The sequence below is a fragment of the Pempheris klunzingeri genome, chromosome 23, assembly GCF_042242105.1.
Source record: "Pempheris klunzingeri isolate RE-2024b chromosome 23, fPemKlu1.hap1, whole genome shotgun sequence".
Taxonomy (NCBI): domain Eukaryota; kingdom Metazoa; phylum Chordata; class Actinopteri; order Acropomatiformes; family Pempheridae; genus Pempheris; species Pempheris klunzingeri.
Genome location: NC_092034.1, coordinates 4599544 through 4623134, shown reverse-complemented (window position 1 = coordinate 4623134; position 23591 = coordinate 4599544). Strand labels below are relative to the sequence as shown.

At 40.8% G+C, this 23591-nt stretch overlaps 2 protein-coding genes across 2 annotated transcripts; one reads left to right on the top strand and one right to left on the bottom strand.

The window, feature by feature from the left end:
• Positions 1 to 413: 413 nt before the first annotated feature.
• khnyn (KH and NYN domain containing) lies at positions 414 to 12127 on the bottom strand. Its single transcript, XM_070854506.1, has 9 exons — positions 12048 to 12127; positions 10167 to 10422; positions 8372 to 8506; positions 4795 to 6611; positions 4359 to 4489; positions 3724 to 3820; positions 3354 to 3461; positions 2501 to 2602; positions 414 to 2424 (listed from the first exon to the last, which is right to left on the bottom strand). The coding sequence occupies exons 2-9, from the start codon at positions 10383 to 10385 to the stop codon at positions 2070 to 2072; spliced, it is 2964 nt and encodes a 987-aa protein (XP_070710607.1). The 5' UTR covers positions 10386 to 10422; positions 12048 to 12127; the 3' UTR covers positions 414 to 2069.
• A 3201-nt stretch (positions 12128 to 15328) lies between these two features.
• On the top strand, positions 15329 to 23581 carry ripk3 (receptor-interacting serine-threonine kinase 3). Its single transcript, XM_070854518.1, has 13 exons — positions 15329 to 15408; positions 16252 to 16415; positions 16499 to 16667; positions 17264 to 17419; positions 17961 to 18109; positions 18767 to 18816; positions 18923 to 19084; positions 19487 to 19569; positions 19703 to 19742; positions 20128 to 20192; positions 21278 to 21329; positions 21459 to 21655; positions 22429 to 23581. Exons 2-13 carry the CDS (start codon positions 16258 to 16260, stop codon positions 22609 to 22611), a joined length of 1464 nt encoding a protein of 487 aa, XP_070710619.1. The 5' UTR covers positions 15329 to 15408; positions 16252 to 16257; the 3' UTR covers positions 22612 to 23581.
• Positions 23582 to 23591: the final 10 nt, after the last annotated feature.

Below are 23591 nucleotides of genomic sequence, written 5' to 3'. Positions count from 1 at the left end.
ACAATAGCATGAGGAAGACAGAAAGGCGTGCCATAAAAAGTACAACAAACAGAACGACATTCTCAACATTTCGCAGACGTGGTTGCTGCTGTATCCTCCTCTGCTTTCACCTTTCTGCCATGATGGAGGAAACTGAAGAGTCCTCTGCAAATCACTCGTGGTGCCATCTTATCAATTTCATCTTATCGTATCTGATTTGATCTGTTTTTGTTGATTAGTTTAGAAAGCACAGAAACTTTTATCAAAGGAATTTCACTCCGATACAACCCTGATATTATAATTATTATGAATAAGTGGACAGAGACGACTGAAATAAGCAAAACGGAGACCTTCAGAGAGGACTAGAGTACCATGCAAACACAGTACCTTTACTTTTTTTATCTCTTGATTCGAGGAAACCTTTAATACAGAAACTTGGTCAGCGTTCGGTATCAAGGTCTTTAATAAATGTACATATATAAACAAGGCAAATAAGATTATTCTATCTCTATTCTATCTATATTCCTGCATTGTGGTGGTGCTAATGCACAGACAAATTGAACCAAATCAAACCATCTTATACAAATCTCCACAAATATACTCAGTATTACTCACATCACATTTTAACAACTAAAAAAAATATAGTTTAGCAGGTTACTATAACTTCAGAAATACAACACAAAAATAGTTTTAATATTGCTCATTTTCTACAAAAAAGAACTGTTCTCAAACATTGTACGCACACAGCATTTTTAATTCCGACAAGAAAGGAGCTGTTGGTGCTAACAATAGTAAAAGACAAGAGAGAGAATGAATAACCCCGTTAACGTGGCTGCATGACGAAAAACACAATCAGCATATGTACATATCGGCTGCAGAGCGGACCAGTGACCTCATAACTGTTCAAACAACCCTGAGGAAGGTGTTTGATGGGCGTAATTAAGCGCTGGTCGTGTTTTTAATCATATAAAAATACAGTAAACAAGACTAAGACTAGACAGCCATGCTAGCAGCTCAATCTCACACGTGCTAATTAGCCATTTCAGTACAGCTGAGGCTGATGGGAATGTCATTGGCTTTGCTGGTATTTAGTCATAAATCAAAGCTTTGATTTACTACTGTGCTGATTTTGGGACATTTCGCACAAAACCACAAATGTGAACATGATGACGGCAGCAGCGGAAAAGTCAGAGGATCATCAAAGTCGGTAAGATTCATCCTCTGGGGACCATGAATGCCTGTGCAAAATGTCACAGGAACTCATGAGATAGTTGTGGAGATATTTCAGTTTGGATCAAAGTCTGGGACACGCTGACTGACCCAGAGGGCTGACATTACCACACCACTAGCATGGCTAAAACCCTGCTGAGTCCATAATGTGGGACAAAAAATCCTTTATTTGTTGATTTAAGTGTTGATTCTCTGATCAGTGCTGTGATCCTAGTGACTGTAGCTGACAACCCTTTATTATGTAGCTTAATTCATTTTCCACTCTGGTCCTGAATAGGATCGACATATGACACGGAGGGGGAGGAGAGGGATGCAGGCAGAGAAGATGGAGGTGAGGCACTTGGAGGAAGATGAGTCGAGGCCGCTGACGGATGAGGGGGAGGCAAGGTTGCTTTGGTTAGGGAACATGGTGGAACAGGAGCTGTCACTCATGTTTGGAACTGTATCTGGACTCTCGCTGTAGGGAAAACTAGTCCAATCCTGCTTGATAGGTCTAAAATCTAGTTGTAATAAATTACATAAGGGTATTTTTCACTTTGGATATAAAAGTCTGTACAGAATATTTCTCATCTACAGGTAAAGTGGACTGTAATCTTCACTTGTACAAGTTATTTGTTGATGTTGGAGAGCAACTGCAATACATATGGTAAGGGACCTTGTTCGTAGTTAAATTGTATGTATGCAGGACTGCCAACATAAAGTCCCACCATTTGTCTTTTAATCTGGTATTTTTGGAAATACCAGATTAGCCAGTGTGATTGTCTGCTTTGTTGGGAGACACAAGTATTTCCCTTAAACCAGGGCAAAATTCTGCATTAGAAAAGTCTGAATTTACTGAAGGCCCAAAGAATGAAATATGCCTAGTCCTTCTGCTGCTCCAAGATCAGATCCGACAGCACGTTGATGTCCGTCTCTGCCTGGTGGCACTGCAGCACCAGCGCCACCATGTTGTCCTGGCCTGTGAACACCTGACAGAGCTGCTCTCTCAGGTTGGCTGTTTCCTCCGGGCTCCTGTGCTGCCTCTGCTGGTGTCCCAAGTCCGATCCCTTTCCGTGTCCCCTCCCTCTCCCCCTGCTCCCTGCACGTGTCGCATCCAGAGCTCCACCCAGCGTCCGGTCGCGGAAGTTCAGGACCTCGGTTTGGGAGCGCGGAGGTTTGAAGGGAGGGAAAGTGGTGGCGACGCCGGCAAAAGAGTGGTTCCCTGGATTGGGAGTCCTGAGAGGAAACAAAGAGAACATGAGAAAAATATTTTCTCATGATATCCTGAATCTGTGTGTGTGGTTGTTTATACCTGTGGTCCGAGCGCAGGAAGTCATCCAGGTGAGGCCCTCCTCTGCCCAGAGGGTCGTCCGGCACCATGAAGTGATCCCCAACAAACGTGTACTGAAGAAGTCTGAGGAATAAACATGAGATCACACCATTTAATTAGCAGACTAGTCCTTTAGCCTTCAGCTCTCTAAACTATTGTATTTGTTTGTTGATTGAGAGAAATGACGTGGAAGATGTTACTTTTACAGCAGTAACAGTCATACACTGCAGAGATCTTTCACTCTAATTAATAATATACTGCAAAAATACTGTTACAAGTAAAAGTGCTTCTTAAATATAAGTATGTGAATATAATCAGAAAAATGTGGCACTTAAAGTAGGTATACTCAATGCAGAGAAGTGTCCCCTGTGACTGTTATATTATTCCATATTATAATTAGATTATTATCACTCATGAATTGATGCATACGCAGGTTTTTCTTTTGTTGCTGGTTGGGGTAGAGCTATGGTTTAACTGTTTTGTACAGTTGATTCACCTGCTGATTATTTTCTCAATTTATTAATCGACTGATGTCTGATTTATAAAAACTAAAAAAGATACTGAGGCGTGCCATCACAATGACCCAGAGCCCAAAGTGGCACCTTCATAATGCTTTTTTTGTCCGGCCAACAGTCTAAACCAGTACATTATTAAAAGGTGAATGGACTCTTGCATATCCAACTGTATTTGACACATCACATATACAAACTATACTTAAATTGAAGTAAAATTACCGCTTTTAGAGTTAAAAACATTACTTTGCCGGTTGATATAACATAATCTTGATTCACCTTACAGGAAGACTTCATTGGAGTGATGTGTGGAGTGTTTATACCTCTTTTTGATGATGTCCCTCCAGGCAGCGGTCTCATCTGAAAGGTCTCTCAGATTGTCGTTAGTTACAATCACTCCGTCTGTCTTCTGTGCATGCTGCAGCATAAATCTGTAGAAACGGGGAAAAAGAGGAATCAAACACTTTAAAGCAACCTGGAAAATGAGCTGAAGTCTTTCAAAAGTCTTTGGCGCCCCACAGTGGCGGCTTCAAACACTGAGGAGCTGAGGGCGGTGAGGGTGTTTCTCATTCACTTTCACAGCTGCCGGTTAGTGAAACCACTAACTTTATGTTAATAAATGTCCTTCTCTGATGCCACTTATGCCTAACATAAGTCTATTTTCAGCAGCAGTACAATGACACGTCTGCCTACCTGTCGTCGTACGAGCTGATCCTCTTTCCCTGGACCTCTCTGGAGGGGGTGTAGGAGAGAAGGCCCAGCTTCTGCAGCACAGTCAGGTAGTGCTGCTCTGAGAGACAGGAACAAACAACGCTATGTTTAGTCTGCACAGTCTGGAAAACACACGCCCACACACTCACATGTTTGCCCATTTCTGATTTGTTTTCCCGATGCATGTGACTCAGAGTCAAATCAAAAGCAGTGCACATGAGTTTGTCATTTTAAAACCACACTATGCATTCAAACTGTGAACCAAAAACTATACGGGAAACTGTTCTTGGCATTCAGAATGGAGGAGATCAAGATGGAGATATTAGTTCCACTACTAATATTCCTGAAAGAGGAACCAAATAGGTATTATGGAATGGAGAGGACACTTTTCTTTCTAAGGTTTGCATGTTACACTTATTTTCTATAAAAACTTGTAATCAATACAGTGTAAATACATTTTACAAATATCTAATGTGAATGAACCATCCCATGTAGTAAATGGGATAAAACAGTAATGTAAATAATGTGTTTTTTTAGGCAAAAATGCCAAAGATCACATTGTTCTAGCCTCTCAAATATTGGGATTATATGGGTAAGTAAACACGAGGAAGTGTTACCTTTGATCTTGGGGTCGCTCTTCTGTCTCCACTGCGGCAGGAGTGCAATGATGTGACGATGGCCTCGGTCCCAAAAGTGCTGGATGGCCAGAGCGATTCCTCGACAGGAGAAGAAGTGACCCAACCCGTGGCTGTGGCAGACATGGGATAGTATATGAAGAGTTGTTATTGATGATGGGACCTACCCTGACAAGAACATGATGAAAAAGATCCTTGTAGCACTTCATGTTGAAGCTCACAGCTAGACGTAATATGCTTTTATATTTATATATATACAATCCTTTACATTTACATCTTTCCTCAAACAGCAAATGGTTAAAACACACAACCTAAATTTCCATCCCATAGTATCCCAAATAAAATAAATAATGTAATACTATAATACTATAAAATACATACTTTAGAGAATTTTTCCCACTATTTCTGCAATACCCACCTCATGGCCACATTGCTCCCATCGATGATGACTGCCCTCAGTTTTGGGTCTCCAGGCTTGTCTGTCAGCTGAAGGTCAAAGGGCGTCTGCAGGCCTTCCAGGAAACGCTGCTCCCCCGTCACCACCACTGAAGAAGAGGCCATGAAGCTTCGTCTTTCCCACATTCTGGTGGGAGACGAGTCGTTCCTTGTGAAAATGGGGGGTTGAGGAGCTTGGAGCGCGTCGGACTTTGGGTTTAATATGGTGTCTTGGGTTGGGGGATTTTGTTTTGATGTGGATGAATCAGGCCAGTGCATGGTTTGGCTAAATTGTTTGTTGGAATGGAAATTGGTTTGTGGAGGGTCTAAGGATGAGGTATAAGTAGACATGGGTGGTCCTTTGACTTCAGGAAGGATGATTTGGTGTGGAGTTTGTGACTTGGAAGGCTGGTGTTGCTTTGGCTGCTGGGGCTTATAATAAGTAAAAAAATCTGGCTCTGCAGCAGGAACAGGAAGGGTTGGCACTTCTACCCATCCTTTATGATTGAATTCTCTCCTTTCTGCAGGTATGAAAAGCTCCATTTCTCCTCTTGCTTCATCTTCTGCTGGTCCAAGTTTCGGTCCCTCTTTCTCCAGCACCACGTCGTCCATCTCTCTCGGTCCTTCTCTGAAGGCGTCTGCCTCTTTGACTCCCCCTCTCTGCAGCTCCAGCAGCAGTTGGCGAGTCGATCGATCAGGCAACATTTTGTAAACGTTGGCTACTTTCTGCTCCATGTACCCGCAGCTGGCTGCAGCTTTCTTCAACACACCCAGGACAAAGTCTTCCTCGTGTCCATCCTCCTTTTCACCAACCTCTCCATCAAAGTGTCTTGTGCTTCCTATTGCCCCGTCCCCCTGTCCCTCTGCAACTTCTCCCACCTCTCCATTACTGCTTATCACCGTATCTCCTCCTGCTGCCATTTCGTCATCTTTTCTGTGCTCTGTCTCGCAAGGTCGGTTCCTCTCGCTTTGAGTCAAGGCAACAACGCCTTGGTTTTTCTGGTTTTGGCCACGCTGACCTGTCTGCTCCCGGTCACTGCGATCCTGCTCCTGTTGAACCAAGTCCAGTATCTGTGAGGCCTCTTTAGGGCCAGTTCGTGCAAGGACTCGTTTCACGACATCCTCTGTGTACCCCATGGCTGTGAAGAACTTCAAAAGAAGCCAAAACTCTTTGTTTCCCACTGACAAGTGTACCTCCTGTTCTTCCTCCTCCCCATGTCCCTCTTTCAGCATAATGTCTAACATGGCCACTTGCTCCAGCTGCTCCTCTTCTCCCACCTCCTGTGGAGCATGCATGAGTTTTTCTTCCGCACCCTCTGCCCTCCTTTGGGTAGCTGCAGACTGGAAGAAGGAGTCCTTGGCTGCAGAGTCTTTCCCTGAACCTGCAGACATCCCTTCAACCCACTGATCAGCAGTGTCAGAAGTCTGAGGGAGTGTGTACGTGATGGCAGAGGGTTTGTCCAATCTACCCTCTGAAGCCCCATGTGATGTTGCCCCTTCATCTGGCAGAGCCAGGTTGGGACTTGACTGGGCCCCCGATTCTTTCACCAAATCCAGCAGGATTTCCTTCACTGACCCCGGCAGTACCAGGAGATCCAGGATGTGCCTGTCCTCCCATTTTTCCACTAGAGCTTTGAAGGCCCGGCGTGAATCCAGAGACTCGCCAGGAGCTCTCTCCCCAGTCTCAGGACGTCTGGACTGCGTGCCTTCATACCTCTCCACCAGATCTGTAATAAGGGAGTAGGCTCTCACCACCGGCTCTATAAGACCTGATATAAGCAGGAATCCTGTAGAGCCAACCTGGGTTGATGAGACGAAAGCAGAATGACATTAATCCTGATGTTCTTAATGATTGCAAATTAAAAATTTAAGTGGACGTTCAGTCTGAAAACAATGCTTTTAAACAATGCAAGCAGCTGTTTTGATGCTTAAGGTTTTTCACAAATTTTACAAATGTAAAATTGTGATTGATTGTGATGTAAGGCAAGGCAAGTTTATCTGTACAGAAACCTTTAGCAACAAGGCGGTTCCAAGTGCTTTGGCATATGACAGAAAGGCAGTTTGTTCACATTACAAAAACAACAAACAAAGTAATCTATCAGGAAGGTGTGCTCGCCTGCATGTGACGCTCCACCCATGCTGCTTTTACACACAGGCGATTGTTCATGCAGGGTTAAAGTCAGCAAGAAAGTGTCCCAGGAGGCAACAGTACTGGTTGTACCGGCCCTAAAAGGACTCGTTTGAACCTTTGAGCAAGGAAAAAACTCAAGTTTGATATTAAACCCAAGACGTGACTGGAGCAGTATTACAGAATATCTCCATTAGATGTCACATGTAAAAAAGCTCCCATGTGGAATGTGTGAGAGCCCATGAGGGTGTCGCAGCACCACAATCAGAACAACTAGGAGTTAGGCTCCTGGGGCTTGGTCTTCCCAGCTGATGTAAGTATTTACATTTGGAGGCAAACAGGGCTAACATTAGCGCCAGGTGTATACACGCAGTGTCTAGTCCAGTCAGGTGACAAGGCCCCTGAGGTAATGATAAAACCTCGGACAGAGCTCCGTGTCTCCAGTCTGTGTCTCACTGTTCAAGGCCTTCTCGAACTCTTCTTTATCTCAAGAATGCAAGGACAGTCTGATAAATCCTACACCAACACACATCTCTTTGGTCTGTATAAAGGTCACAGCAACTATCACACAGTCCTGCATCAGGCTAAAACTTCATGATAATAAAGCATAAATGTACTAACATAAAAATGTATTAACATAAGCGTGCCTGCACATTTTCTATTTCCTAACAGTCTGCTAGTTTAGTTTTTGGGGAAAATGCTCCGTTCTTATTGGACTGGACTTTAGACACTGTGTTCACACAACCTGCTAAAAACAAAGCTCAGCAACTTTACTTCGACACGTTTATAGCTTAAACGAATATAATATCATGTGAATCACATCACATTGCTTATGACACCTTTGGCACAGGTTACTGATGTGGGTGACTTACTTATGACATATGCCAGTTCAGCCAGTCCACATAAAATGAAACTGAAAATTAAGCTTGCGACCAGTCCCTTCTGACTTAAAACTGACACATTATTATTATTATTTCCAAGGAATCTGTACAAACTAGAAGTGAAAGTTGTCAGAAGTAATGAAATTTCCCATTTATTTCCCAATTGTATATTTTCTTTCTAACAATGTTCACAATAGGTGAAAAAAATCCCAGTGACAGCACCACATGTTACAGTGAGGGTGTGACACATTTTTGGCTGATGACGCAACATTGATATTGACAAATACTGAAATTTTTCGTTCAATACCAAGATAACACATTATTAGTCAATATCATTAAGTACACTAAGAATGAGGCACTGATCTGATGGTGCTGGTGGAGGATGTGTGCAGCGAGAGAAGTGAGAGTGCTGCATATACAGCGGACGTCACGGAAAGGATGTGACAACTTAGAAATTATTATCTTGGCTCGTTCAAGCGTTTCAATTCTCAGATCTTTAGCTTGTGATCTTTGAATGCTGCCTTAATGAAGACTCCCAATGCAACACTCACCACTATATGTGCTGAGGTGCTTTTTATCAGGCAGTCCATGAACAGCCCTCTGGCTCCGCAGAAGACGCAGTGAAGAACCCCAGGATAGGAAACCTCCTGCTGCTGCTCCTGGTTCACTAGTCCTTTGACAAATAACTACAAGACAGAAATATTTTGAGTCATTATTGTCCTGTTATAATGTCGTCATGGTGAAAATACTGCAGTAATAGACATAATCTAAACATTATGCGTCCAGTCTGAGAAAACAATCGTACCAGTTCGCCATTTAACATCAGTAAAATAATGCTTGATCCGTTCTGGAGCTTTCAACCATATGACATGGATTTCATTACACACATAGACACGCACTGGCCACTGCCTCCTATGTCAACATCGCCGCCATCTTGGACCAGACAAATCTGGCCTGTGACCACATTCAAGTATACTTTGGAAGCTTTTCTCAATGAGCGCTATGACGTTTACATTCCTCAACCAATTTCAATTAGTCCTTTTGACATTCAAGGGTTTTAAGATTGAAAACTATTTCTTTACTACTCCATGAAGATTATAAACCCTTCAATATCAAGACGACTATGTTGGGAAATGTAAACTTTATGGTGGTTTTTGTCCAGAAAAAACGCAGCTCCCCGTTTACTTTTGTTTTTCCAGGCCCGGTCCAAAATGGCGGCAATGTTGACGTGTCGCAGCAACTAGTGCAATGTGAAAATGTGATTTCTTTCATACTTTGAAGGAAGTCTGTCTTAATAAAAACAATAGTCAGGCACACATATGAACACTGGGAACAGGCTTTGCTGACATTAATCGTTCCTGTTCATACTGACCATTAAAAGATCCTTTCCTAATTACAGTCCTACTTTCAGGCAAACATGTACTGAAAAGTTTGCCTGTAGCTCACATGAGGCTGCAGCTGTCCAAGCTTGACTAACCAAGTGGACATCTTTTCAGGAGTTTCCCTCTTTGTGTTATTATTCCTCCTCTGTGGCTCAAAAAGGACACGTACATGGAGACACAGAGATTTGAAACACTTAAGCTTCAGTTAGCTTCAGATAAACAGTATTTCTACTGTATCAAAAATGCATGAAGGGATCGGGATCTTTTAACAGCCAGTATGAACAGCAGGAAGGATTACAGCAAGCGCATCCTGTTTCAGTGGATACCTGACTATTGTTTTGACTTGAGAGAACGAATGCCCTTAAATGAGTGGCTTTTCTGCTCTCAAAATAATAATTATTTTTTGTTTCTTGCAGTCTTGTACCGTTCTTCTTCTTCATATTTGTTCGTTCATACTTGGGAGCAGGACTGGGATACTATAAAGAAGAGTTACATATAAATATGTCAGTTTGTTTTTTTGGAAAGTCTTCTGGCTGGGCAGGAAGTAGAAAGTTGACAGAGAAAGTATGTTAAAATAAAAAATATTAACTCGGCAAGCTGAGCTCTGAGCAGCGGCTTGCATATACATGCTCGTAAATGTCCATTACAGTCATGTCGTTACTAGTTTTTATTGTTTTGGCCACAAGTTGCTCAGCAGAGCTTCTGTGCTGGTTCAGCGACCAAACAGTGGCAGTCCCTTTGTAAGTCACCGAGGTGCTTTTATGAGTTAACAGAATTCATTTTCATCATGTGTCACCACATATTTGGACCGAAACTCGACTCAGTGAGTCATTTCCCGGGAACAATGCCTTTTAACTAAGCACATTGTAACCTAACTGCACTGGAAATGGCAGTAACAGCTTAACCGGTGTGGTGCCTTCACAAGCTGACTGATGTACGACAAAATAAGGAAACCGTGCCTTACTTTGGCTGCTTTCACATTGTTCCTCTGCCCTTGTAGTTTCAGCCATATCTGCCCATTGTTGCTGTTGGACAAATCATCGGCCCCGATCCCAAATGACACCCTGAATATCCGCTCCACGGTGCTGTGCAGGGAGGCCAGAGATCCCCGCAGCTCTCCAGCGCACGCAAACTCATCCTCCACCTCCGCTTCGCCGCCTCCATCACTTCTCTCACCGTCCATGCCTTGTTCTTACACCAATGTCAAAGAGCTGAACATCCTGCGAAGAACACATTTACATAACAACAAATGTTAACACTTATGTGGGAAAACAAACAGCCAGCCATCATTTTTTTTTTAAATCAATGAAATAATGTTTAAGCTGTAACATGTTTTAATGTGTTTCTGCTTTAATTACTGTGCTGATGATCCATTCTCATCAGTTACAAAGCTAGAAAATTATGTTATTTTTCCGTGCAGCTTCAGAAATGATCAGAATATTGAAACATCAGGTTCATAACGATGATTAAAGCTGTGAGGCTGTGATAATGAACTCTCCTTACGATGTGTGTGTGCGCCATGATGTTTTGATACATATACACACACATTTCTCAAAGGATATGCATCATGTTGACATGATCAATTGACATACTGAAGGTATTAAAGGTACATTACATACAAAGGTACATACAGAATCCATTTGTGCTTTAGAGGAGAACAAATTAATAATTACTTCCTTCTTTTATAGAGCCTATAAATACAATGCAGCTTAGCTCCCGCCATGCAAATGCACTCTATGTATTCCTGTACATACTGTAGTCATATTACTATATATTTCCTACCAGACTACAAGCTATCACCATACAAATGTGCAAAAGCATCTCACACTTTGCACCTGACAGTGGTGGAAGAACAAAGATCCTCTACTAGAGTAAAAGAACTGATACAACAATTTAAAAACATGTACTTATTAAAAAAAAAGATTGAAAAAGAACATTATAAGATGGCAAATACTGATGCAGCAATGTGTAACGCTGCATTTTACTGTTGTAGCTGACAGAGGTGGAGGTTCATGTTGCCCAAACTAGACGCCTGAAGGGTCCACAAGATAAAAAAAAGATGGGGAAAGAAATAAATCAATAAAATGGGATTTGTTTTTAATTGCTTTGCAGTGATGTTTAGACGAACTGCACTGTTAACTGATGGGACTCTGCTGTTCACTGCATGAAGTGTGCGTGCAAACTTTGCTGACTTTATTTATTTTGTTTGAAAATGGACCACAGGGACATGAGTCCATGCAAAGCCACCAGAGACTCCTTCGGTGGCTGATACACAACACACCAGTGGTTTAACCTTTGATATGCTTAGTACTTTACGAGTTTATCACATGTTTTTAATGCACCATTTTAACCTGAAAAGTAATTGTCAAATTGAAAAAAAGTACATTTCCCCATTAAGTGTAGCATAGTGGAAGTATATGGAAATATTCCGATAAGGTACTAGCACTCCACCACTTTGCACCTGATGTGCATACCTTTGCAAACTCCAACATGTAAAGAAGGCTGCAGCGTCTCTCCGTTTTCAGCCTGTTATTAATACACTGACATATCACTTGCAACTTTCGCTTTTATTCAACACCCCTTCCTCTCTCTGCCTCTCACAGTTACTTCAGTCTGTAATAAAAATGTAGGTTGAGAGCGTCTATAAAGAAATGATATGAACAGCGTACAAACTATGGCCTGTTGCCGGATCACTTGGCAGCTGTCTCAGTATTGTGAAACATGTATTTTTTATGTAAATCGACGCGTTTTTTTAGCAAAGGCAGGCCAGGAGGCAGAAGCAGAGACAGTTTAGGTGTTTTTAAAAACCAATAAAAACGTTAAAAAACCTCATGTTTCTCCTTACGTGAGGTCGATCGCTCTGCGCCTTCAGAGTTTCGTTTCCAGCTACCGGAGGCAGCGCAGCCTCGCTTCAGGCTTCCGCAAATCACAAAGCACGTCGTCCAAAGTTCAGCACATGAGGCAAAAGTCAGTCAGTGGTCGCTCCTAACAGGGTACGAACAGCCGATCCTGCGCGTCTGCGTCTGCGTCTGAGGGTGAGGAAGGAGCCTGGGCTGGACGTGGACATCACACCACCGGTGGAAACCCCGAACACAAAAGCGAAACTAAACGAAAAGCGTTCACAGCTTATCTGAAACGCTGGGCGGATATTTCTGGCTGGGTATGACAGTCACGGTATGGCTGACAACACCCTGACAATCTCTATGTAAATGCGCCTTTACGCACAAAATGCGCGTTTGGACTCTTTTATCACACACAAGTGCCTTTAATGAAAGCTTTTAGCAGCTATTTATGATGTTGTTAATTTATTAGGATTATTATAGCTAATAATCAGCTGTAATAAAGCTAAAAAGAGTGCATTTATAGTCTGTGTTTTAGGGTATATTTTTAAAAATGTTGTTTTGACTTGAGATAAAGGGGATTTCCACTGACGTCAGAAGCGGGGTTTTTCTCTCTCTTTTTTTTTTTTACTTCTGGTTGACTCCAGCCAATGGCAGACAGGCTTTGCAGAGGGGACTGGAGGCTTGGTTTGTGTCCCCATAACTCCTGGCCCGGTAGAAATAGATTCAAAATGCCTTTATCTGTTTCCAAAGTGGTTTCAAATCTCCGCCCCCAATAAACAAAGAGTCTGTCTGTGTCAGACAGGAGGAGAAATGTTGCCTCCTACACAACATCCTGTGCTGGTGAAATGTAACATGCAGGGGATAAAAGGTGATCTGGATCCGAAACATGACATTTAGAGGATTAAGTAGGGAAATATTCTGTATTTTTCTTCTTGTCCACAACAAAAACATGTGATTGTGGCCAATTATGGTCAAAAACTATTAAAAACAAGCATTTATGAGTCACAAAGATATAAACTTGGACCCTTATTTGCCTTTTCACCAGGATATATTCAACTGAAAAATAGTCCCCAATAAATTCAATAGAAATGTATGTCTGTGGGAATTTGGGGCCACAGACAAAGCAGGGAAGTGAGAAAATAGTGAGCTACAGACCAAAACATTATTGATTTTTGGTGGACAATAACATGAATATAGATTAAAGCAGCCATATCCATCAGAGTTGTTTTTATTGACTGAAGGTAAACAGATGTGTGTGTGACTGTATGAAAGAGTATTCCACTGATTTAACGTTTCCAATGGGAAAAAAGCAGCAGAACCAGAGACAATGTATTTTTTATTCCACACGGCTCGTTGTCCTTGTCAAGACCTACCTAGGGCCTACATTACCCACAATGCATCTCGACTGCCCACAGTTTAGGCTGTGTTATGCTGCTGTGACAGATGTCTGCTCACTTCACCTCCAGGTTTTTGTCACTGTCAAACTCGGAGTCTTCAACCCCAACTGACGCTGACTCATGTGACATCACTTGAGGTAATTTATCAGACATCGCGGAGCTCCTTCTGGATCCACAAAAAGGCTTCATACAAATATTTATAGTAGGCTTTTAAACAGACTTTTTGTAAAATAGGTGGAATTTCCCTTTAACCTGATTCTGGAGTTACATTGGTGATGTAATGTGTGTAATGTAAACACCCTCTGATCTCCCATCATGTCACTCATTGGACCACAAACCAGTAAACAATGGCGTGATGGTTTCCCCACTCTGATTTACTGTATTAGTACTAATTCTATCATTTAACACAAAGGCTTTAAGGTATTGAAAATGTATTAAAACTAGATTTTGACACAAGACAGAGCCCCAGGATTAGCTAGAAATTAAGGAACCACCTCACATTTGAAATATGGGTTTCCCCTTTACTAGCTCTATGACAGTGTCAACAAAAACTGAAAATTAGAGGCACCATAAAAGCCGACATTATGACATTATGGTTTTAGTAAGTGATTTCATGAAAGCCACCGTTTACTGTAAGTCATTGTGCAGACTACTCCCTCTGCTGGCAAAACTAAAACAGTCCTTCTAAATCCTTTTTGGTATGAACATTTGATTTAAAATAAGTACTTACCTGGGTGTCCTAGTGGCCTACTAGTCTAAGACAAGTACCTTTTAACCCCTGTGTTTCTTTTCCTCCATATCAGACCGTGTGTCTGCTTCACGACTATCATATAAGGACATTAAATATCATTATAGAAATGACTTAATCACAACAAAACAAGAAAATCAGCCATGGAATTGTTACAGTGAAGAACTTTATACAAATTAAATCACACCACTAACAAAAACACACAAAAGCAGTTGGGTGAAAGAGAAAACAAAAACCCGTTATACTACATACTTGCCTGGTTGCTGAGTAGTCCAGAAGCAGAAGTAGACCAGTGATGTATGGGATGCAGTTTCACTTCTGCTTTTGCCTGTTAAGATAGAACAAGAACTGCTGCTTCGGGTAGAAAGTCACTGAATGAGCGCAGGGTTTTTTTTTTACACCCTTTACCTCTGTCGGTATGGCTGGATGATGAGGAAGAAGAGTATGTCCCTCAGGGTGAGTGGTTTCCCCATTTTGAAAAAATGCAGCTGCATATTCTAGTAGTGAGTTTGTCTTGAAATTATTGATCTTGTAGTGGTTTTTCCCTTTTAGCTTGTGTTATCTTTTGATTCATACGGGCCTGATATGCTTAAGCAGTGAGCATCTGTTGTGTTAAGCTGTTTTAGGTTCAACTACAGTAGATTTAGACAGTATGTTTTTGGCTGTAAAACAAAAATGGGACGAATTTACCAGCAGGTAGCCAGTACTTTACAGTATAATGCAGTCTGATACAATAACACAAAGAACCAGGCAGTTAAATTAACATACAATGAAACAGTATAAGCATCAGCAGCAATAGTAGGACTGTTGAAGTATTGCCTTTCACAGGTGTTTGTTCACCCTGTTGGCTTTCTGACACATGCTAGGTAGCCTGAACACCAAGAAGTGTGGTTTCCTGTTGAGTGGGCAGGTGTGTGTGCGAGATGAGGGGCCTTTAAAAGTTTGTAATGTGACACTGACCTCAGAAAAGAAGCTCTAGCGCCTCAGAAGGCTTTTTCCCTTTTCTTTGATGAGTTAAGAGCCAGAAAAGGCAGGGAAAATATCATATTATATTGTAATATTATATTATATATTACAGCAGACCCTGCCACTAATAACTTATGCTTTTTATTTACTTCCTGTTTGGCAAGATAGAAAGAGAGATAGCATCAAATCTAAGAGGGGAGAGGCCGAAGAAAGGATTTTTAAACTTTAAGTTGAAGAAGGAAGGCAAAGAATGTGAGTATTTGCTGTTTTACTGTACATAAAGGGAATATCTTGTTCTTTTTTTTAATGTTGGTCACAAAATTAGCAATTCGAAGACATTACCAAAGGCATTTTCATCACTTTCTTACCAAATAACTGATTTATTGAAAAAATAATCGATAGATTTCAGGTTCGGTAAGTTAATTGTTATTTGTACAGGAACCATGGCTCTGTACAATGGATTTCCTGTATCAAGGCACTCTTAATTTAACACAAAAAACTAAAATCAGAAATGTTTTTTAAAGAATGAATATAAATTATAGTACATATACATATAACTTGATATAAAAACTATACAGATGCATTTTTATGACTGTGACTTGTTAGGATTTTACATTACCACTCCTTCAGGAATAAAAGCAAGCAATATAGTTATGACTGTAAACTAAAACAACTCATCATTTTTTATCTTTATTTTACAAAACTGAATCAGAATTAACCCAGAACGTTATTTGTCACAAAAGTAGCAGTAACGTGCAAAGACGCTGTCACACAGACTGACGTAAATTTGTCTCCTTAAATGCCAGGATGTAATTCTAGGTCAAGAAACACGAAATGCTTTGATTGTATTTGAATTTGAATTAATCTTTCTGTTGCCTCCTTGTGGCCAAATGCCAAACTTGAAGATGTTTAGTCACAAAATATCAGTTAGCCTTAAAAACATCATGTTTAACCTGAATGAGCACAAAGCGCAACATTAAAATGAAATAGGAATCTTTTTGATAGCAATGTCACTGGTAAGATCCTCTTTGTTTCTGAGGAACAAAGTCCGTAGACCTGTAACGGCTTAATTGTCATAAATACTTCCTCCTGCAGTGAACTATGGCGCTGTCCAGCTTTCAAGCTACAAAGTTGATTCTAGACTCCAGTCTGGAGAAATGGGAGGTGATTGGCTCGGGGGGATTTGGACAAATCTACAAAGCCAGGCATCGTCAGCTGGCCTGCGATGTGGCCATCAAACTGCTCCACCATGACGATGGGTGAGTGGTTACAAAGAGTTTCTGTCTACTGTAATAAAAAAACAAAATGAGGACTGCTCATAACGCAAAACAACCTCACACAGGACCAGTGGATCTTTACTGCGTGAGATCGACATGATGCGTCAAGGAAGCAGCCCGTATGTTATTCAGGTCCTCGGGGTCTTCAAGGGTCGAGTGCCCTCCTGCAGCCTGTCCACACAGCTTGGTCTGGTCATGGAGCTCATGGAGAGAGGGTCACTGTCCGCCCTGCAGGTAATAACCAGAGGTGGAAGAAGTACTCATATTTCTCATTCGTGTGAAAGAACAGAAGAGTATCATCAGCAAAATGTATCATCAGCAAAATGAAGTTAAAGTATCAAAAGTCTATGAACTTGCTTGAAAAATGTTGTTATATCAAAGTTCTTGTCTCTGAGGGAAATGTACTTTTTAACTCAACTACATTTATTTCTCTCTTAGTTTTATTTTATTTTATCCAGTGATATCATTTTATTTATTGGCCATTCTGCATAATAAATGATTTTACTTTTAGTACCTTGAGTATATTGCAGGACATTTAATTGTAACAGTATTTCCACACTGTGCTGTTGCTACTTTTACTTAAACCAGCTGTTTATACACTGTTTTTATCTTGATCTCTGTAAAATGATGGTAAAATTATAATGTGCAAAGTCGACAACAACAATGACAATAATTATCCTCTGAAATTAGTAGAGGGATAAAGCAGCACAAAATGGAAATATCCAGTATTCATATTCAACTGTACATAAGTATAGTACTTCTCTCTATATACACACCAGCACGATCACCACTATACGTGCATCTGTAACAGACATACATTTCTCTATCAGGACACCTTACGTGGAGTTCCACCCTGGCCGCTGGTCTTCAGACTGGCTCACCAAGTGGCTCTGGGTATTAACTTCCTCCACAGTCTGTCGCCCCCCCTGCTCCACCTCGACCTGAAGCCCAGCAACGTGCTGCTGGACTCCTGTCTCACTGTCAAGGTGAGTCCCAGTCTGTCAGGGGAAGCCAGGCCTCAGCCTGCTGCACGCTCCTCTTATACAGACGTTCACACTCTGTGGCTCAGTCTCAGTAAGCCCAAAATACACAGACATGGGTGCATATGTAAATGTTGTAACATGATAATAAGCTTCATATAAGCTTCATTTGTCTTGTTTTGTTAGAGATACACTTTACTATTACTCATATCTGAGAAGCTGGAACCAGAGAATATTTGATATTTTTGCCTCAGTTGTTGATAATAAATTATCAAATGGATATTTTTCTGTAACTGACTATGATTTCAGCTCTACTAACTAACTTAACAGCTCCATTACTCTACCCTAAGCCTAAAAAATATTCATGATCTATATATGATCTATACATATCTTGCACATATGAATAAATATTTCCATTTGTGTAGATTTTGTTTTGTTATGCATTTGGGATCATCGTAAAACACATTTGTTGTTCTGTGGCATCACTGTCCTGTGTGCTCTCCGCTTCCTTCCTCTTTGTGCTCATTTTCTTCCCCTTTATCTCCAGCTTACAGACTTTGGCCTCGCTCGGTTTTACCACAGCATCACGCAGGTTTCCAAGAAAGACAGCGAGGGGGAGGGGGGAACGATCAGCTACATGCCACCAGAGGCGTTTGACTTATCGTACAGCCCTACCAAGGCCTCTGATATCTACAGGTACAAGAGCACTGAACCAGCCCTTAGATAGTAATGATTTATGGGTCATATAATACAGAATAATGACATCTAATTTTAGAGTGACAAGCTTTATATGAAAACCCTGATGACATTTTGACGTTTCTTAAAGACTTGACTCATAGGGAAAATAAAGATAGGACACTTAATCAATCAAACTTCCAGGTGACTTTCTCATCCGACAAACTGTACCCAACACACCTCTCAGCGCCTTCCTGTGAACTCCAGATAGTCTGGAAGTGATTTAATCACTCCCATCAGACTCCATTTGTCTTGAAGTCTTGAAGTCCGTGGGTCTTTTGAGCAGGTTTTTGATCTGTGGTTACCAAAAGCTTAGGGGATTTTCACGTTTTGAAGCTTTTGTGTATCTAAATGAGACTACACAGGTTGTCAAGGACGTTATGCCAAACATGGAAACTCATCTACTCACTAGTCCGTGTTTACAGCCTCTAGTTGTGTTTATTGTTGCAAACTATTCTACCGCAAACTTCCAAACTTTAAGATAATCCAAAATCCAATGAAAAAACCCCATTGGCTTTTTGTTGAGGGAACCACAGCGATGTTAACTTTGGTGTTGGCCTACAAAAACAAGACATAATTAGTAAACCTGACAAACAACTCTCTCGTTCTCTCTTTCAGTTATGGTATACTCTTATGGTCCATAGTCACAGGGAAACAACCATATGCACGTAAGTGACTATTGTGTCTTTTTGCTATATTTGCTAGCTACTCGCAGAGTTTTGTTTGCTATTCGGTGCCACTCTGATGCCCTTTTTGATCCTTCCTCTACTGTAGATGCCATGCCCAGCATGGTGCGCTTTCGCATCCCGCAGGGAGACCGTCCATCTCTGGATGAGATCAGGGACCAGGATGCCGGGATTGCAGGTCTGACGGGACTGATGGAGCTCATGAAGAGATGCTGGGAGGCAAAACGCTGCCAAAGGCCCTCCTCTTTTGGTGAGAAAACTCCTTCATTTACCACGAAATTCCCCATGCTGGAACTGAGTTGTTAAACGTAGAATAGAATAACTTGATAATTATGGGCTGGTGCTTTTGGCACTTTACTCCAGTTAGAAATACCTTAAATGTAAATATCTATTGTTGTGAAATGTTGTACAGACATTCCTGGCTCCCACAGGATGAACCCTACTGACTTTTCTTCTAGCACCACAATGATGTTAATATTTTTGTTTTTTTGTGTCTAAGCAACCATTGGATAGACATTTGCTGCTGAACTGAAATCTGACTGCCATCTTTTGTCACTGACGACATGGATCGCAGCTGAGAACAGTCAAGCTAAAACTCCTTTAATATTTTGTGACGCTCGGTCTTAATGTTACATCTTTCCATCGTTCTCAGAGTGCACGATCGAGACAGAAGAGCTGTATAAGATACACAAACATGCTGTTACTGATGCTGTTTATCAAGTGCTGACGAAACTGGTAAGGAACAAATCTCCTCGTTAACGCTCGAGTCATTCTGAGATGCTGTAAAAGTTTGACATGACACAGCAAATGGCTATTCCTATTTTTTGTGTGTCACTACCTGATTCGCTCTTTCTCTTCCTCTTTCCAGGACCAAAAGGAAGAAGAAGAATTAATACAGCAGGCTTCAGGTCTCTTTTTTTAATGTATCAAAAACAATATTTTTTGATGGTAACTCAGTTATTTGCTTTAACTCCCTTTTATTTATTTGTGTGGTGTTTGTTATATGTTTTGTGTTAAGTTGAGAAAAAAAGAGAATAAACAGCTAATCATCATTTTCACAGTGCATCTCACGCTTTTCATGAACTATTAACAGGAACCAGGATCTGAGCCTGGGTCTGTTCGAGGTTTCGAGTTTTTCCTGCCACTCTCTTTATGTAAAGCGTCTTGAGATAACACTATTATGAATTGGAAAAGTTTGGTTGAGCCAGGTTAGAAATTTCTGTTACAAAACAGCATAAATGTGATTATACAGCAATAGTTTTAAGAGTTGTTGTTGTTGTTTTTTGGCTGCAGGGGGCAGAAGAATTGAAAACATGTGCAGATGCAATGATGTGCCAACAGGACGGCTGCCAGTTCAGGTGAGATTTAGGTGATTTGGATGGTGCTGCACCCTGCTGTGACTATTATAGAATCATTCACCTCTTGTCTTTAAAACTCCGGGTTCATCATCCTCTATCATTCAAGCACAATGTTGATGAAAATTATAATATATATTATATCAATATATCATCAAACTATTCTTTTAAGGTAAGAGGAACATCAGCTCACAATGTGGTCTGTGAGACACAAATTGCTCAATACTGTGATGTTACTTTTTTTGCTGTTGCAGTGAATTATGAAATTCGTCATTTTTTGCCACCCTGGGGGAATTTTCACAGGAAACTGTGTTGTACACAATGAAATTATGCACATTTCTGATACTGGAAAAGCAATTTCCCCAAAAATCTACTGTTCAGGTTTTTTTAAAGGCTGTGTTTCATTAGTAGCTCCACTTCCTCTCATTCACTTGGTATTACGTAACAGCGTACGCTGCGCTTGGGGGGTCACTTAGAGAGCAGAGCTGAAGTGGGACAGCGGTTTCCCTCTGTTTCCAGGGTACCATGTTATTGCTCAGAGTGCCCATTATTCCGAAACTCCAAAAGTCTGAAAAATGTCCCATTGATGCGAAACCCATCTGAATGCCAGTGGACAGAAACACTGCAAAGGGCAAAGAGAGTCAACATGGAGACCCCATCTCTTGTAGGACAGCTTGGGTGTTTCAGTCTCACTACCAAGCAGTCAGCTGAGGAGCAATGTATAGAAAGGTCCACTGGGATGGGATGTTTTGGACTATTGAGGTTTCAGAATAACGGGCCGTTTGAACAGGGATTGAGCAATTCCTGTTTCCAGTTTTACTAAGTTTTACTTTACTTTCACTAGTGTCATTTAGTATCAGTCTACTAACTCTTGGCTAAAAAGCAAATGAGCAAAATGAATGTTTTTATTGTGTCACGAGAGTGTGGATCATCTACAATATGGACATGAAACACTCCTCACATAAGTGATGAAGTGTCTGTTATCTTTGATTTAGAGGTTAAAACCCACACCAGTGAGGGTTCTCATATCATCTAGGTCACCGATATGTCACAAGCAACCAACAGACTGAATTTCCTTTTTGTTGCAGGAAATGGCTGGTGGTGCGACTGCAAATCAACGAGATAAAGAAAGAGTCGAAGGTGCTTTAGGTGCTTTAGTTGCATAGAAACCACTAAAGCAGTGTTCAATCATTTGTTTCAGATCACAAATCAGTGAAACAAAATATCTATCATGGCTGAATTTCTTTAGATTAATGTTGTCCATTTCAGATCCGCCTTTACCTCGACCTGCAAATGTGTGTAACGTGGACCTAGGCTGCTCATCGGTGGACTATAAACTGAACATGTCCTCTGTTTGCCCCATTCAACCGTCACCACCGCCTCCGTCGACCAGGAAGTCACCTCAAGGCAAAACACCACAAACTTCCCAGCAGGCCTTTATGCGAAACCTGTGTCCACAGTTCCACGTGGGTGTTTACTGCTCTGCTTCAGGATTGTTCTTTCCAACCTAGGAGTCATTTTCATAATTATTTCCACTCTAACTGGGGTCATGTAAATGTTGCACTTGCCACCTCTGCTGTAGTGATTCAGGAAACGTTACTCAGACAAAGCAGGGACAAACGGCACAAGCTTTATAAACAAACTTTTACATTTTACAAAAATTATTTCAAACTCTGGTCTAGCCAAAAAAGTGAGGATAGGAATCTATTTCTTAGCCAACTTGCTGGCTGTCTAAACTTTGTATCTTCTTTGGGATGACTAATTTATAAAATTAGGACAGGACACGTTTACGGCTGACATGCAAGACATTCATGGTGCTGGGCACGGATAACAAGGGTAAGAAGGGTAATTAGAAGAACAGCTTAATTAAAGAGAGTTTGTGAAAGCAGTTTGAGCTTACTGATGCCCAAGAACCATGAAAAATACCTGAATTTTTCTTTAGAATACAGTATAAATGAGAGATATTTGGAAAAACATATTGTAATGATTTTTACTATGTATTGGCGAACCATTCTGCAAAGTATTGCTGATGCAAAAGCTGCATTTGTTGCATAATTACTGCATATTCATCTAAATTGAAGCACTATTTTTCAAAAGAATGAAGAATTTATGCAGAACAATGTAGTACTTAATGTCTTAGATAATCAGTCCACATCAACACAGCATTTATCGTTAACTTTGTTGTCATAAAAGAAGACGAACAGACATACATTCTCCTTCTCTGTTTTTGTATCTGCAGCGTTGGCTTTCCAGCCCTGACTTCTGCAGCCATCCTCCACCTCCTCAAGGGGATGTCAACATCGTCCTCAGCAATGTGACTGGATTGCAGTGCGGCGACAACAACACCATGCACATCTACGCCGCAAACCCCTCAGACAGGAAACGGCACCCAACAGCTCCAAACGTCAACCTCCGTCCATGACAATGAGGAAGCTGGAAAGACAAGACAGGAGTCGTCGGCTGAGTTCTCATTAAGTTCTCTAATTTTATTTTACATCTCTCTACGCTTGGTTTATCCCTTCTTGCACAACAGGCAGGTCATAATCTGTAAGAGAAGCTTCCTGTCTGAAATGGTAGCTGCACTATTTGAATCTTTTTTGTTTGCTTTTCAAGTCTGAACGGGATTCAGATGTCGTTTCAGTAGAATTCAGGCTTTTAAAATGATGTTTTGGTATTTTTTAACAGTCTTTATTTATTGTGCCTCTTTTATTAGAACATTTTATACCAGTGAGCAAAGCTTCACACCTCCCTTTTGCCTTGTCAGCAGTATAAATACGAGCCAAATCTGGTCATATGGTTTTGCTTTTCCACCAACTGTGGTCAACACATATCCACAGTTGTAGTGCCAGCTCACCATCAGGGGCTAAACAACAGATTGACTATTAATCAAAACAGATATATACTCTTTATAGTTTGGTATGTCATAGAGGTCAAAGCACGCACAAAGAATTATTTGCAAGTGTTGTTTTGATCCGGGCTTGTCTACCTTCACTTAACTGAAATATCGAATTGGATCATCAAAGTATACTGTAAATACATATATACATACATATACATTTGAATACAAATGCACGTGTTTTTTGTACTTATTTCATTAACTCAGTTTCTTTTATTCTTTTTATAAATTTTTTATACTTTTTTAATTGTTTTTTTTGAAAATAAGATGGAATTTTAACAGACATACGTATTAAATGCCATAAAAAGTTGGTGTACGTCACTCAGTAGAAGCATTATGTAGCTTCAGTGAAGAGTTGGAATGAACATGTATGGAATATTTATGTGATAATGTTTTGTATAATACAAAAATAATTGCTTTATTTTATTGGATGACTCTGGCATTGATCTATATTATTATTATTGTCAGTAAATCCCATAAAAACTCCTAAAATCAACACTGTGTTG

Excerpts from the sequence above, each read along its gene's own strand:
- khnyn (XM_070854506.1), bottom strand. The coding sequence starts at position 10,385 with ATGGACGGTGAGAGAAGTGATGGAGGCGGCGAAGCGGAGGTGGAGGAT. Across the intron at positions 6,612-8,371 it reads GCACCTCAGCACATATAGTG|GTTGGCTCTACAGGATTCCT; the intron begins GTGAGTGTTGCA and ends TCATCAACCCAG. Across the intron at positions 3,821-4,358 it reads GAGCGACCCCAAGATCAAAG|AGCAGCACTACCTGACTGTG; the intron begins GTAACACTTCCT and ends CCTGTCTCTCAG.
- ripk3 (XM_070854518.1), top strand. The coding sequence starts at position 16,258 with ATGGCGCTGTCCAGCTTTCAAGCTACAAAGTTGATTCTAGACTCCAGT. Across the intron at positions 16,668-17,263 it reads GGTCACTGTCCGCCCTGCAG|GACACCTTACGTGGAGTTCC; the intron begins GTAATAACCAGA and ends TTTCTCTATCAG. Across the intron at positions 19,085-19,486 it reads CCAAAGGCCCTCCTCTTTTG|AGTGCACGATCGAGACAGAA; the intron begins GTGAGAAAACTC and ends CATCGTTCTCAG.